At 39.8% G+C, this 14,777-nt stretch overlaps 1 protein-coding gene and 2 non-coding genes across 5 annotated transcripts; all 3 read right to left on the bottom strand.

The window, feature by feature from the left end:
• Window positions 1-4,940: 4,940 nt before the first annotated feature.
• slc25a3b (solute carrier family 25 member 3b) lies at window positions 4,941-14,777 on the bottom strand. Of its 3 annotated transcripts, none has more exons than XM_066705570.1 (8): window positions 14,643-14,777; window positions 14,150-14,310; window positions 12,880-13,010; window positions 10,465-10,644; window positions 9,906-10,087; window positions 8,957-9,129; window positions 7,136-7,246; window positions 4,941-5,974 (listed from the first exon to the last, which is right to left on the bottom strand). In XM_066705570.1, exons 2-8 carry the CDS (start codon window positions 14,292-14,294, stop codon window positions 5,814-5,816), a joined length of 1,083 nt encoding a protein of 360 aa, XP_066561667.1. In that variant the 5' UTR covers window positions 14,295-14,310; window positions 14,643-14,777; the 3' UTR covers window positions 4,941-5,813. The 3 variants fall into 3 exon arrangements, with proteins under 3 accessions (XP_066561667.1, XP_066561668.1, XP_066561669.1); XM_066705571.1 differs by having other exon boundaries at window positions 12,880-13,007; XM_066705572.1 differs by lacking the exon at window positions 12,880-13,010 and adding an exon at window positions 11,366-11,490 and having other exon boundaries at window positions 14,643-14,776.
• LOC136750633 (small nucleolar RNA SNORA53) lies at window positions 6,163-6,442 on the bottom strand. The gene has a single exon (XR_010816925.1). It is a non-coding gene; the product is annotated as a small nucleolar RNA SNORA53 (small nucleolar RNA).
• On the bottom strand, window positions 9,207-9,467 carry LOC136750632 (small nucleolar RNA SNORA53). The gene has a single exon (XR_010816924.1). It is a non-coding gene; the product is annotated as a small nucleolar RNA SNORA53 (small nucleolar RNA).

The following is a 14,777-nucleotide window of genomic DNA, read 5'->3' as shown; positions in this document are numbered from 1 at the left end:
TGCCGATAAACTCATCTGTGGTTTCGACCGTAATAGGAATTACACTGTCAGCGTGATAGCCGTCTTTGTCATGCAAATTAACTGACATTTATTTGTTTTATGGCATTTTATCTTTGTAATTACTTTGTATATGCGCAGTTTCATATATTCATTTAGTTGTCTTTATCCTTTCTGCCTGTCAGCTTGTGATTGAAATCTATTTGTATACATTTGTATTTATTAATGTGTGCAGATCATTTTCTAACAGATTTCCTAATCACAAAATACGCTTTTCAGTAAAGAGTCCAAACGCTACTCCTGCCTCCTGATTTTTTATTGAGAAGCTGTTCGCTGTCTGCCAAGACTTGTACTTCAGACACATTGTGAGGGCAGAACAATGGTCATCAAATAGGTCTGCTAAAAGTATGCATTAATACAAACTACATTGGGAAACTTGTTACAGTGACAAGCACAGTTATCTAGTCAAACAGATGATATTATGATCAATTATATAGAAGCACAGATGCCATTAAACATAAACGTTATGGGAGAGCTATTTAAATTATGACAACAACAGTTCTGTATAGCTTCTTCAAGTCATATGCACACAATGGTGCAGGACTTTGTGACTGACGTAATTGCTCATCGGTTCCCTAGACATTTCATCAAAGGAAGACATGCAAAACATGGAAGAATTGCTCAAAGGGAACCAGGCAAACATGGGGAGCTAACCTTAGCTCCTGTATAGAAGGAGATCTTAACTGGTTTAATTCAGAATTAGCACGAAGCATTTTGGGTAAGTTGCCAGACTCCCAGTGTCAAGCACACACTAGCCAGAAATAAATGTTTTTTTAGTCAGTATTTGGAAAAACCTATGCATGTACAATTACAAAAACAACACACTACACTACCAGAGTGAACTGTGTACATGATAGATGAGAATGGATGTCAATAAGCAATAAAATAGTTTGTGGGAATTGCACAAACAACATTTTAAAGGAAGGTATTTGTACTTGTAAAAGATACCAGCGAGAGTGTGTTCTACCTGTGGAGTTTGCACACATAGTCAAAAATGCTCTTACAATCCCATTAAAATATAATCATACTAGCAAAAAAATTGTATTGGTTATGGCTATACCTGTGTATGAAAAATTGATGTGTATCAGAATACTTATAACATGATCAACATGGGGAAACTATAACAATTAAATAATTAGGATACATAAAGAACATGGTATGACAGTACACAATGGGACAGTTACTTGAGATTGAAAGTCTAAAGGGATGTAATGTTGGAAAAGATGTGATAATGTGTTCCAGTAATAGACTAAAGTCATACCTAGGTTGTGGATGGAAAAATGCAACCAATCAGAGTAATTTTGATTGTTTGTTTTCTACTGAGACAGTAAACAAAGGATACAATGATGTAAGGTTAATTGGAAATAACACATTGTATTAATTATATGTATAAGCATCTAATGTCTGCAGATGTGCAGTGCCAGCCACTTGGGAATACTTGTGTACAGGTCAATTATTCGATTAACATTGGGGAAAGAATGTTGTAATACACAGGGGATAGGCTTGACTTAAATTTGGAAGACCAATATGCTGAGAATATGCAAGCTGACCCCTTACCTGAACTCAAAGAAAAACAAATGGAATTGCATTAATTATGGTGAAGGAGCAAGAGAAGGTGCTAAAACAGCAAATCCACAACTATGCAAATGATCATTCAATAGTAACCACTAACAATGAGGAAACCTACTGGGATTGGCTGTTCAAGTTAGCTGTAGCAGCATCAGTAGGAGTACTGGTGCTAGTGCTGATATGGTACCACCGGGCCTTATCAAAGGTAAACCAGAAAAACATTGAATATCTGGAAAGAAGGATGTTGCTGTTACCCAGTAGAATGTAGGTTATATGATGCATGGGTAAGAACTTGATATGGAAACCAGGTCAACATAAGTTAGTCATATAACGCTACTGGTAAACCTTTCTCTGCTTGTTTCCACCAGTGGGTCAAAGTTTAAGGGGGGTTTATGTAAGGAATAATGTAATTGCTGAAGCTGGGGAAATTCCACCCTGATAATATTCCACAGTTTAAAGTAATCTCTCCAAATGTTCTTGGGTATTGTCCTAATTCACAGGAGGTAAACACAGATGGCTGAGCAAGGTGGGGTCCCTGGTATCAATAGGAACAAAAGGTTGATGAGGAGACAGTTTGCTTACCAGTCTTGTATCAATAGCAAATCAAAAGCTATTAATAAAGATGAGTAAGGAGACAGTCTGTCTCTGTTGGGAGGGATGAGTTAATCACCTCAGAGAAAAATACTGGTGAGGGGAACAGGTGAGCCATTACCCTGGAATGTGGGAGAGCGGGGTGATGGCTCCATTGTCACTTGGTATGCTAATATGCAGCTGCCATTGGATACTCTGGTGGGTGGGGTGGTCACTCTGGAAGGTGGAGTTGGACAGGGGTTCAACTCATAAATGCTGACTTGCCCATTAAGTCTTGGTATCAGTTTTGCCTTGCTGTATCCAGTGTACTTGTATACTGTGATCTATATTCTGGACTCTGTAATAAATCGCATTGAACCTGAACTGTCTTAGTTCCAGTCACTTCTACATGAGGTTCCATTTTCATACAGCGTTTTACAACACAGATAATAATAATAAGCAGACAAATAATAAAGAAACTGAGTAATAACAAGATCTGTGTTTTACAACACAGATAATAATAATAATAATAATAATAATAATAATAATAATAATAATAATAATATAATAATAGAAACTGAGACATAATGTCTGTGTTTGACAATGCAGATAATAATAAAGATGTTGTAAGAGAACAGTACTCTGCATGTTTTCACATGCAGACTAATAAGCAGAATTTACCATCAAACCTTAATGGCATTAACAGCACCTGAAATCTTTTGACAGATTATCGATACCCCCAAAACAAGCCACATTCATAATCAATGATTATGCCTATATAATCAATGCTAGCATAATCAATTCATAATCAATGCTAGCCTACATTCATCAAGTGTTTTACATTACACCAATTCTATATCCGACTATTTTTTTTTAAATAAAAATAAAAAATAAACCATAAAATGAATGAAAAGTCATCCACTCATACAAAGCATATTCATAATTAACTTTATGTGCAGTGACGAATGCATGTTAAAAACCCTTCATGAATGTAAGCCTCTGATCCTTTTATCACTTTTGCTAACCTGATAGATCCAAATTGCTAGGTCTGTATACATGCTATTATTTCTAATGCTAGTATTAATATAAAGGTGAGTCTTCCCTTGGGATGCTGCAGGTATTCAGATAATTGCTCCAATGGTTTCTAAAGGACTGAAATGTACCAAACCACCTACTTCATTGATCAGAATGAAATACTTCCAGGTGTTTATAACTTGGTGATACAAGGGTGACCTCTAAAACTTGCTGGATAGGGGTTCTCCAGAGTTGGCCACCCCTGATCTACCCAATTGAGAAGTAATCTTAAAACTCAGGATACATTTCATACCACTGTCCCAACCCTCTGCACTCTAGGATTTAGTGTTTTAAACTGGAGGCTGAAATACCTCTAACATTAAAGTGTAATAAACTTTGGGCTGAAACGTTTTTACGATATCTAACAGTCTTCTCGTATGTTATACCAGATATTCAAATTTTGAATCTGGGACACATTGAAACAATATATAAAACAAATTACATCACTTAAAAATACAATAGTTTGTTAGAAATGTTCCCATTTCATCTAGTTTATGTTGTTACTTCTCCCTGTATCATGATCTGATTAACATTGACAATATAGCTTAATTTAAGTATCCTAGATATTCTCCCTTATTAATTTATATGTGGGAGAATGAACTGAATTGCATTATTAAATACAGTGTGCTGGGTTTAAATATGTCCCGTGTAGCCACTACATATCTATATCATGAAATATACAGTATGACATATACAGTCACAGCCTTTATATGTAGTTTCTTAAGAAAAACTAATACACGTATATTTAAACACTCTGGGATCTATAACTTACTAGAACAGTTTTTCCACAAATTCAGTATTAGCATTTTTTCTCTGTATATACCTACAACTTTATCAATGTTGCACAATAAAAATCACGAATAAATATCACACGTAGCATCAACTTTTATTTTGAATGGGATTCCTTTAAAAACACCTTTGACACCGTAATTCATGGCTCAGTTGTATTAAATCGCTAGGTTTTGTAAGGTTTGTATTTCTGCAGTTGGTAAATCACCTATACTTGGATTACCATTAACATATAATTTGCGATAATGAGGGCTTACAAATATAATAAAAATATGCACTTCTTCATGCAATTGATCACATAAAAAATAGCCTCGGTCTTAAACATTTTAAGATAGTGTTAACAGAGGAGATCTAAAAACCATGCTATTTAAAATTATTTTGAGAGAATTTACAAGACATCGGACATTTAATTTAAATCCAGGACAAATATTTATTTATATATTCCGGACAATGTATTGCAGTCCTTTCTCCAGCCGGACTTTCGGGAACTTTTCAAACATTCTTAAAATGTATTTCTGCTCCACCATATATTAATAACTGCTCCAGCTGAAAATTTTTCCCAAGGTAAATCACACATTCCTTCTTTGGAAAAGTTTCTACCACATCTCTCGCATCGACAGTGGCCACCGTTACTGTAGTTACAATTTCCAAATGTAGTGGTGTGGCATCGGGGACATTACAGTACATGCCCCATACCAGTTTGGGACGATGTCCGGGCACAGGCAGAGGTGCAGCTGAGCCCTAGCGGAAACCGGACCGGAATGGCCATGCTGAGGTGCAGATAACGTGGCTAGTGGAACGGAGAATTGCGGTCAAAATGCACCACCCATGGTGTCACGGACACTTCCCTACAAAAGTTCTAAAAATAAAAAGCATTAGGATTGGTGAAAAACCTTTATTGCTAATGGATACAAATGGACAGGCATGAGTAAAGTGCCACATGTACCAATTTAGGAATAACTTGTATAGTTGAGGTGTCGGATTCCAGTCATGGGGGGCCAGTGTCTGCTGGATTTGTTCCAGTCCAGCTCTTGGCTCCTTAATTGGTCTAATTAAACAATTAACTGGATTAATTTAAGACAAATGTTCTGTGAGTTCATCAACATACTAATGCATCAGCAGTTTTAGATAATTTTACATAAATAAAATTGGGAGCTCCTGCTGGAACAAAAACCAGCAGACACTGCACCCTCCCAGGACTGGAGTCTGATGCTCCTGTTCTAGAGGTTCAGAAGGACACAACCATTCCTTGGACATGAAGAGCTCATGTTCTGTACAACTGGTCACAATAAAACATACACACCTTAATGCCGAAAAGGATAAATGCAACATCCAAACTACAGTCACAGTATATTGAAGTTTCCATTGCATTACAACTGCTTGTTTAGGGTAAATTCCAGATTAATAACTTCTATGGAAATCAAAAACATTCAACAGGTTGATAAGGAAAATGAACAGCCATTTCAAGTTCTGTGTGGTTCCAGAGTTTATTGTTGTATTGTTCTGTACCTCCCCACAAACTAAAGAGTTGATAAAACAAACTCATTCCTGGGTCCTCCTCCCCCTCAGTAAGGAACAACCCAATCTCCCAGACTACTTCCACAATAATATACATTTACATCAGATCAGGCCTGTGGGGGAAAACTGCCACATCCCATTGTCATATACTTTTGTTTTTAAATATACAAAATTTTAAAAGGGGTGTGGATGAAATGCTGTGATGTTGGGTTAACCGGGATCACAAGCTGCCCAGGTTACTCAGTCAGCCCTAACTTCTTCTTCAGGGACTCGGGCATCTCTGGGGGAGGGGGGCGGGGCAGCCTGAAGTACACCTTCACAGAGTCGTAGATGAACCACTGCAGGGCCGTAAGGGTACCAATCATGATAATACGGGCGACCAGGCCCTTCCACACACCTGGGAGAGACAGAGACAGAAAGACAGGGGGAGGGCAGAGCAGGAAGGGAAGGTTGAGTATACGAGTACATAGACCCCATTCAAAAAATATTTAAATAAATGCATCTTGACCAGTGGAGTAAAGCAAACTCTACCCAGAACAAAACCCATTATCTGCAGGAACACAGTCTACAATAAACACGGCTAAGCCTGTCCGCCCACCAGCCTGGCTGCACTGGGGGGGTTCCAGGGCACAGAGCTGGCTGGAGTCCAGTGCAGCGGGGGGGCTGGTGTGCAGGTGGACTATTCTCACACACCTATGACTCAAGCACCTCTGACCGTACAACATACAAGTTGCTGGGAGCCTCCTGGCTGGAGCTGCTGCTGCTACACTCTCCCACACAGAGAGAGAGAGAGAGAGAGAGAGAGCGAGCCAAGAGCAGTACAACACAGGGACACTCCCCAGAGGTGGATCTAAGGGAGTGTGTGCAAGTTACATAGCAGCACATTGACAATGTCATATTCCGCAAACATGTCTACCAGGGACTTAATTTGCATAAAAACAAATCCAATAGCTGGCATAATGTCTAAATGTATATCCTGATGCTGGCAAGGTTACAGATCAGAGAACACATTCCCACTGCCGTAACATTGACACCAATGTCAGTTTCCTAAGGGCATTAATTAAAATGCAGAATAGCTATGAGGGTTTATTGTAGGCATGTGAATGAAAAATATAGCAATAAGAATAAAAAAGATAGCAACAGCTTTGGCAATGGAAAATATCTGCCCTAGTAGTTTTGCACCATATCAATCCCCAAAACATGCACCTCATAATCACACTTAAGTATACATTGGAGTTGGTAAATATTTAGTTGGTGCAAAATCACTTTACAGCAAGAACTGTAGTTTGTCAAAATCTAATAAGCGGTTGAGCATTCAGCCTAAAGTTCAAACAGTTGGACAATGGTACATTTTAATTGTACAATTGTACAAACTGGTACTGTATAATTACAGTACTATAGTACACTTGGATATACTACAGTATTTTAGTTTTAGTTATTTGTTTGAAATTATAAAGCTGTAAGGTTAGAACAGCTATATTTGCAAAACATTTGCAAAACAAAAACTTAACACGGTGACTAAATGAGAAATTACTACCAACAACAGAAGACTGCTCACCTTTAACTCCTAGCTTCTTGAGGACTTGCATGGCAGTGCTTCCCTTCTCTTTATTCAGCACAGACACCACAGAGTCAGCAGGGTGAGATACAATGGCACAGAATACACCAGCTGGGGGAAGAGATGGGGTAAGCAGGGTGATTCAACAACAGTAGGACAAAACACACCAAAATTTCCTACCGATAATATACAAAATGTACAATTTTGCCTGTGCGGTTAAATGTCCTCACAAATTCAAACCAGCATCTTGGGGGGTTGGGGAAGAACCTCCGACCCAGAGATCCACACAGCACCCTCTTAAATGTGAGGGTCTTGAGACTCCGCTGCAAACATTTCTAGTATCACTTCACAGAAAATCAATAGTGAACCAAATTTAATATACACGCTAAATTTTAACTCAACTCCAAATCAGGGAGATGCTTGAACATTCTCCCTCTTTAGGCTAAACTAATCAGTTTCTCCAAAAACTACTCCCTAATCAATAAGCAGTTTAACCCCTCTACATCCTAGAACGCCCACCAAGCGCACATGCATTACTGTAGGCGTTCCTGTAATCCATATTGCAAACATTCCATTGACACTTCCTAATACACGAGAGATTCAGATTTGACCAGGAAGAGAAAATCTAGGTTTATATTTGAATGTTTGATGCTACCAGCCAAAGACCCTCCGAGTTTAGAAAGTGATACTCAATCATGTCAGCTTTAGACATTAATCTGGATAATGGGGAAGACATTCAGGTAAGTAGGTTTAGGACAAAATGTATTGTTAAACATTATGCAGGAAGAAAACTGCATTAATGCCAGACACCACAGTCGAATAAGGCTGACCCCCCCCCCCCCCCCATCACTCATTTAAACTTTACAGGTTGAAAGTATACATAAAATACAATTTATTTTTAAACTTGCAATTTAAAAATATTCTGTTTCATGTAGGTCTGTCTCATTTGCTCATCACAATTCTGCAAACGCCTCGATTGTATTCAGATTTGTTTAATTGTGATAACACACAATGTTCATACTTTTACAGAACGGTTTACCAAAATATTGTTTATTTGATTGATTTAAACATAAAACACCACTCATATGTATGAGGGACCCATTACCACCCCCCATATGTTTACATATAAAATGCCATGTAAAAATAAAAAATGACAAGATTTTAAAAAAGCCTCTGTCTGGCTAGAAGACCCAAGAACCAGTGTATGAAATTATGTGGATCTACCTGCCTTGAAGGGTGAGGAAAAGGGTGCATGGGAAACCGGTCATTTGGAGAAAATGTCTTAATTACAATGTATTTTCAGATTTCAGGAAATTAGTCAATGATTTGTGCTGAAAGTAATGTTGGATGATTTAGGACTCATTATGGAGAGTTTTAAAAATACCAGTCAAACTTCTACATGAATAATGCTAGCAAAAACTAACTTTATGCAAGCTGTAGTTGACGGAGTTGGTCTAAAAATATATATTAAGATTGAATTGTACATTTTATGAAAGTATGGAAGTTACTAAATCTGAAAAATGACAGACTGAAGCAAAATCATTTTTGACTGGGGTGTACATTATGAACAAGGCACTGTATTAAATTTAGTTTATGCTTATGTTTTCCATTGTGTTGCAGCTATACATTTGATACAGTACCCAAGAATTAAACCAATATTTCTGCAGAAAGTAGTATTTATAGGAAATTGTGGATTGGTGGATTAATTTGACACTCAGGAATCTAGAAGACAGTTCTAAAATGGTTCTGGGGTCTAGAGCGTTATACTTTAATTGAACCAATATTGTAGATTTAAACTGGAAAACACCTCCCCTTACTCACCAATGTATCCAGCCACAAAGGTGACGACCAGCTGCTCGCTCTTGGTGCACTCATTGCGGGGCTTGGGCACCACAAACTTGTACAATGCCTCCACAGTGCGCTCAAAGCAGGCAAACTTCATCATGGTGTAGGGGATCTGCCTCATCCAGAGAGGGACCACACCCTTGTAGAAGCTATAGGAGAAACAGCATTTAAGTTTGGAATGCAATGCAGTTTGAAAACCAATTCAGTTACTAGTTAACGGACAAAGCCTGTCCGCCCACCAGCCTGGCTGCACTGGGATGATTCCAGGGCAAAGAGCTGGCTGGAGTCCAGTGCAACGAAGGGGCTGGTGAGCAGGTGGACTACTCTTGCACACTTATGACTCAAGCACCTCCGACTGTACAACATTCAAGTTGCCGGGAGCGTCCTGGCTGGATCTGCTGCTGCTGCTATACTCTCCCACAGAGAGAAAGACAGAGCAGCACTCAACACAGAACACTCCCCAGAGGTGGATCTAAGGGAGTGTGCATCAACTTGCAAACTTCAGAGATGGGCTTTGCAGCAGTGATCCTGAAAGGGGGCAGAACTCAAGGCCAAACAAGATTAAATCACAGCACCTTGCAGCATCATAGAACCAGGAATTGGTTTTAAATAAGTGCGTCTGAATAGGTCAAAAGCTCAGGGTAAAGTTATTAATAGATTTTATTTATTTTAAATATTGTACTGCAGCTCTATCAGGGGAGTTGTGCAGACTACTTCAATCCCAGGTTCAAAACATGATAAAACAAACCAGGGTTAGGGGGAGAAGTACTAACAAATAAGGGCTTTGCAATCAAAACCATAGCAATGCCTCATGAGAAGCAGATTAGTGCAATCATTTAACCTAGTAACCAATGCATTGTGGAAAGCAGAACAATTCAGGACAAATGGGATTATTGGCAAATAAAAAACTCAGGCGGAAACTTACGCCCACAGCCCCTCCTCAGCATACATCTTGGGCAAAGCCTGTCGCAGGGTGTTGGCGAAGCCCGGCTGGGTCTGGATTCTCACCTTCACGGCCTCCATGGGTGCCAGGGCAATGTCTGCAAAGAACTCGGCACTGGCCGATGCAGCCAGGTACAAGGAAGTCCTCCACATGTAGGCATTTTCCTTTTCGGCAAGAGGTTGATAGACAGTGGAGTCAGAACAGGAGATATTGCTCCATACAGTGCATCAAGGCCATCTAGAAAAATCAAAACTGCCAGTGTGTGTGTATGTATGTATGAAGTGAGGACAGAATCTAATGAAAAAGTTGCAGATTTTGGAATATAGCATTTATACTTCTTACTATAACCACGTTAACGCATCAATAAAGATTTCCCCCTCATGTATTTAAGAAATATTTACCTCAGGTTCTTTGAGTATCTCTAAACCTTGTACCACATGTCCTAAACACCATGTGTGTATGTATATGTATGTGGCAGAAGGTAATGGAGCAGCAGCATACACGCAGTTAGAGACGGACTGAAAAGTACTCTCACACCTACCTCGCCCATCAGGTCGCCGTACATTATTTTAAACACCTCATAGAAGCCGAACTTGCACAGCCCCTGCATGGAGTACCCAAAGAATGTGGGTGCCCAGCCCTTGGCCAGGCCCCTGAGCCCATCCTCTCGGATAGTGATGGAGAAACCCTTGAAAATGCTCTTGTACTTGTCTGGATTCACCTACAGGACAGAAATGGGAAGGTGTAAAAGTGAACTCTAAGAGAACCAAAGATACAGCCGGTCTCCAGGTTTAGACAACTCCAGGATTCTGTAATACATCACAAAATGTGCACACTGGCTACAACATCTGCCTTGAAGACTGCTACTTTAGGTACCATTGTTTAAGTCGGAGGTAAAGTCAAGCCTTGCAGACAAATGTTGTACAAAATTCAACTTTATTCTGAAGGAGGAAGATGAAGTATTTCAATTCTGGAGTTTAATGAAATGTGTATGTACATGTGTATTTACATGTGTACATATACACATACACATAAAAGACCTTGTGCAGATTGAAAACGTTTTTAAATAAATAAACTAAATAAACACTTATTTGTATTTTGGAGTTGTGATGATTGTGTGGGTATTCTCCATTTTGATCTTACACCATGGAAGTCACCTTGGTTTACGCTAAATAGGCTAGTATATACTATAAATCCCACAGGTATAAACGTTGCTTCACCAAAGGTTCTGTGAAAAAACATGGTCATGCTTTGAACCTGCTCTAATTAGTTAAATGGACTTACTACTTTTATTTGCAGTGTTCCAGGTCCTTAAAAATTAAGCATTCCAAGTTACCTATAAAACTGGCAGTAGGCTAATAAATTGCAAAAATCAAGGATATCTAGATTAAGGGTTGCAGACACCCCAAAATTAGAACCAATAGCAAAAATCAGATACCAACCTGGAGGCGACATTTGACTAAATCCAGGGGCACAACAGCTGTGTGTGTGAGTCCGCAACTGAGGATACCTCCGAAGCCACACAGCGCATAGTATTTCATAGAGCCAAACTCACAGCTCACATTATCTGCAGCAAACAAGACAAAACACACAGGCCATGCAGTTTAAACAACATGCCACACTCACAGGCTGGGTTGTTAGGGGATTGGAGGGATGCAAAAGTGAAGAAATAGATGTAGATTTCCCATTGTCAACGATATCCCACTGGGTGCATCAATCTAATTAGCTTCATGTTGAATCCCAGATCATAAAACAGGTGAGACTTAAACTGCAGATTAAGTTTATAACATAGTCCAGGTTGATGGTCACTTTGGTTTCACAAAAATCTTAAATACAAGATTTACACCAGCAAAGATCTCAAACAGAAATAAGAGGCCCCACATGGAAAACTAGAGTTGAATGAAGGGCAATAAATGAAGGGCACCACAGCACCCTTCTTGTTCACTAATATTCATAAAATTAAATACTTTGTAGAGTTGAGAGCAAACTGCCTTGTCTAGCAGTTTAGGGAATTATCTTTGCGAGAACTCCAGCCCCCTATAACAGCGATTCTAAATGCATTCACTGCCTGCTAGAGGTCATGCACAGCTAGGCATAATTTTTTCCAAGCTAATGAGATTTTGTGGATTTAAGATCTAAATTAAATCAAAAAGAATCTGAAGAAATCTAAAAGATAGAATTCTGACCAGTACTGTAGCTCAGATCAGTCTGAATGTTTGACTACTACCGTTCCTTTCATTAGATTGGCCATTGACTGCAAGGCCTCATTTATGTTTGAAGGGGAAAGCACAGATTAGAAATTTATACATTAAAATCAGATTTCCACATCGGAATGTTACCAACTGCCCCAAGCGCCCATCCGCCCCCAACCCCTACCCCAGAGGCCGGCCAAAGGCACACTGGAGGGACTATATTTACTGGCTGGCCTGGGAACGCCTGGGAATCCCCCAGGAGGAGCTAGAATCTGTCGCTGGGGAAAGGGACGTTTCGTCTGCCCTACTTAGAATGCTGCCACTGCGACCCTCACCAGGACAAGCGGTGTAGAAAATGGATGGATGGATGGATGGATGGATGGAATACTACCAACTAGATATGCAAAATCTCACTGAATCATGTAGAATGAGAGACTGGTCTTTTGAGAATTGCCAGGCAAGAGTGCTGCTACACTTCTCTGTAAAAGATAACTACTAAAGGTCACCCTGAGAAGACTATACATTTACAGAATGTCTCTCCCTACCCATTTACATCAACAGAGCATTGTTTCACTGTTGCCTACCTCCCTGCTTCTTAGTTCAAGAGTTCTGTGCATGCTACCAGAACCACACCTCACATTCAATGCGTGTCAGTAGCATTCAACTGAGACCATTACATTTTGTTTTCCACTACAAACAAGACTTATAGGTTGCAACTCACAAGCCTGTTAAAATTAAACCACTGACATGCACAGGTCACCAACCTGTATCCTGCATTTAATCAGGTCTAAGGGCACGACAGCTGTGTGCGTTGTGCCACAGCTAAGAATCCCACCCAAGCCACAGAGAAGAAAATATTTCTGGGAGCCGAACTCACAGCTGTCCCCCTCCTCTACTGAAAGATAGCCAGAGTCAGGAGAGTAGTGGGAAATGGAAGCTAATCACACTTGAATTGCATAGTTTTATTCCATGTAAAAAAAACTTCACCATATAAAACAAGAAACATACTATGGGGCTACTTTACAAAGGTTAACCTCGCAGCCCAGAGGATCAGTGGAAGCTACCCTTATGAATCTTACTACAGAATTAAAGATGAGGCTTCAAGATAAAAAACAAGATGGACAAGTAGACATTGAAACTAATAGCCAAACCAATTACAAAGTTCAGATTCCTAATTAATCCAAAGGGTTAAGAGGCTCGTTTGGTTGCAAGAATGTACAATAATTCATATTCCAAATCGCGTGATTTATTCTTCATATTACAGTATTAAATTGCAACTCCCATAAATAACCAATCCCACCTCGTCCATAACAGAGACAGCCAATGAGGGCCTGCTTTACTGGGACCTTTCATGGGGTTTAGGGGTCATGCGGTGTAGACAAAACAACAAAAAGGTCCTTTTACTGTCCGTCTATTTACACAAAACAGATATTTTCAAACTAAATATGGCAAGATAGTTTTTGCTTTATTTGTGTCGCCGTGTTAAGACCCAGTGTACTATGTACGCACTATGTACCGCAGTTTGCCCTTCTGTGCCCTCCACACAGAAAGCCTGAACACAGGCCAGGAGAAAATTTCCTCAACACTACACGAACACTGCGGCACACAGTACAATACATTATTTACTAACCAATTATACCAGCACACTCCACGTTACTGCATCCATGGCTTCTTAAAAGGAGCCAATAATCAAACCGGCGCGGGAGTAATTCGACGTTAGCATAACGTGTATTTCTAGGGCTTTCTGATTGAAAAGCACATTACTACAGGATCACAGCCCGCAAACGGCAGGACTACAGCTATCCAGGACACGGATATCGTTATAGATACAGGGAAACAGCGACTATGCATCGACCATCTTGGAATCTGAACCCGATTCTGCAGAAGACGTCTTACGCAATTTTGGTTCAGATCAACAATGGAGTCGTTTAATTAAACAAAAACGGTATGCGTCGTGATAACAAACCAGGACCCCATATACTTGTGATTTATTCCGTATCATTTTTAACGCACGCGTTTTCAAACCCGGCTTACCGGACACTGCGGCGGCGGCGAGGCGACGACTGTTCTGCCCCTGGACGGCGGTGCTCTGTCGGGGCTCCTCCACTTTCTGCAGAGCGAACACCGGGGCACAAAACGGGTTCACCCGTGCCAACTGTGTCAGCGTGGTGGGATACATATTCCTGGGTGGTGGGCTGCGGAGAAGAAAGAAAATTGAATACATTTTTTTTTAATAAAATCTCTTAAGTCACAGATGATCCCCTCAACTATATAGATTTGTTAAGTCTGGTTAGACTAATAATATAACTCGGAGAATGGTAATTTTCTAAAGGTTATAACGACTTTCTATTCGCTGCGCCGGGTTGTCATTGAGGTAGACTGTGCCCTTCAGCCTGACTACATTTTATAGATTTAAATTATATAAAACAAAAACTACATATTATGATTTCATAATCACAAAGAGTTTGCCATTAGTGAGTTTTTACAATAGCTAGATTACTCTTCCATGAATACAATTTGCACTCACTTTATCCGTGAGCCTCAAAATGGAGCCTCCCTCTCACTGCCGGCTGCTCACAGAGGCCGGACGTCCTCGCGCTTAATCAATTTGTCCTTTCCTGACGTCATATATGCGTCAGTTCACATTCCGTCCAATCACGAA

This window comes from Amia ocellicauda, chromosome 5 (assembly GCF_036373705.1).
Source record: "Amia ocellicauda isolate fAmiCal2 chromosome 5, fAmiCal2.hap1, whole genome shotgun sequence".
Lineage (NCBI taxonomy): Eukaryota > Metazoa > Chordata > Actinopteri > Amiiformes > Amiidae > Amia > Amia ocellicauda.
Note: the sequence above shows the minus strand (reverse complement) of the source record. Positions and strands in the feature narration are given on the sequence as shown.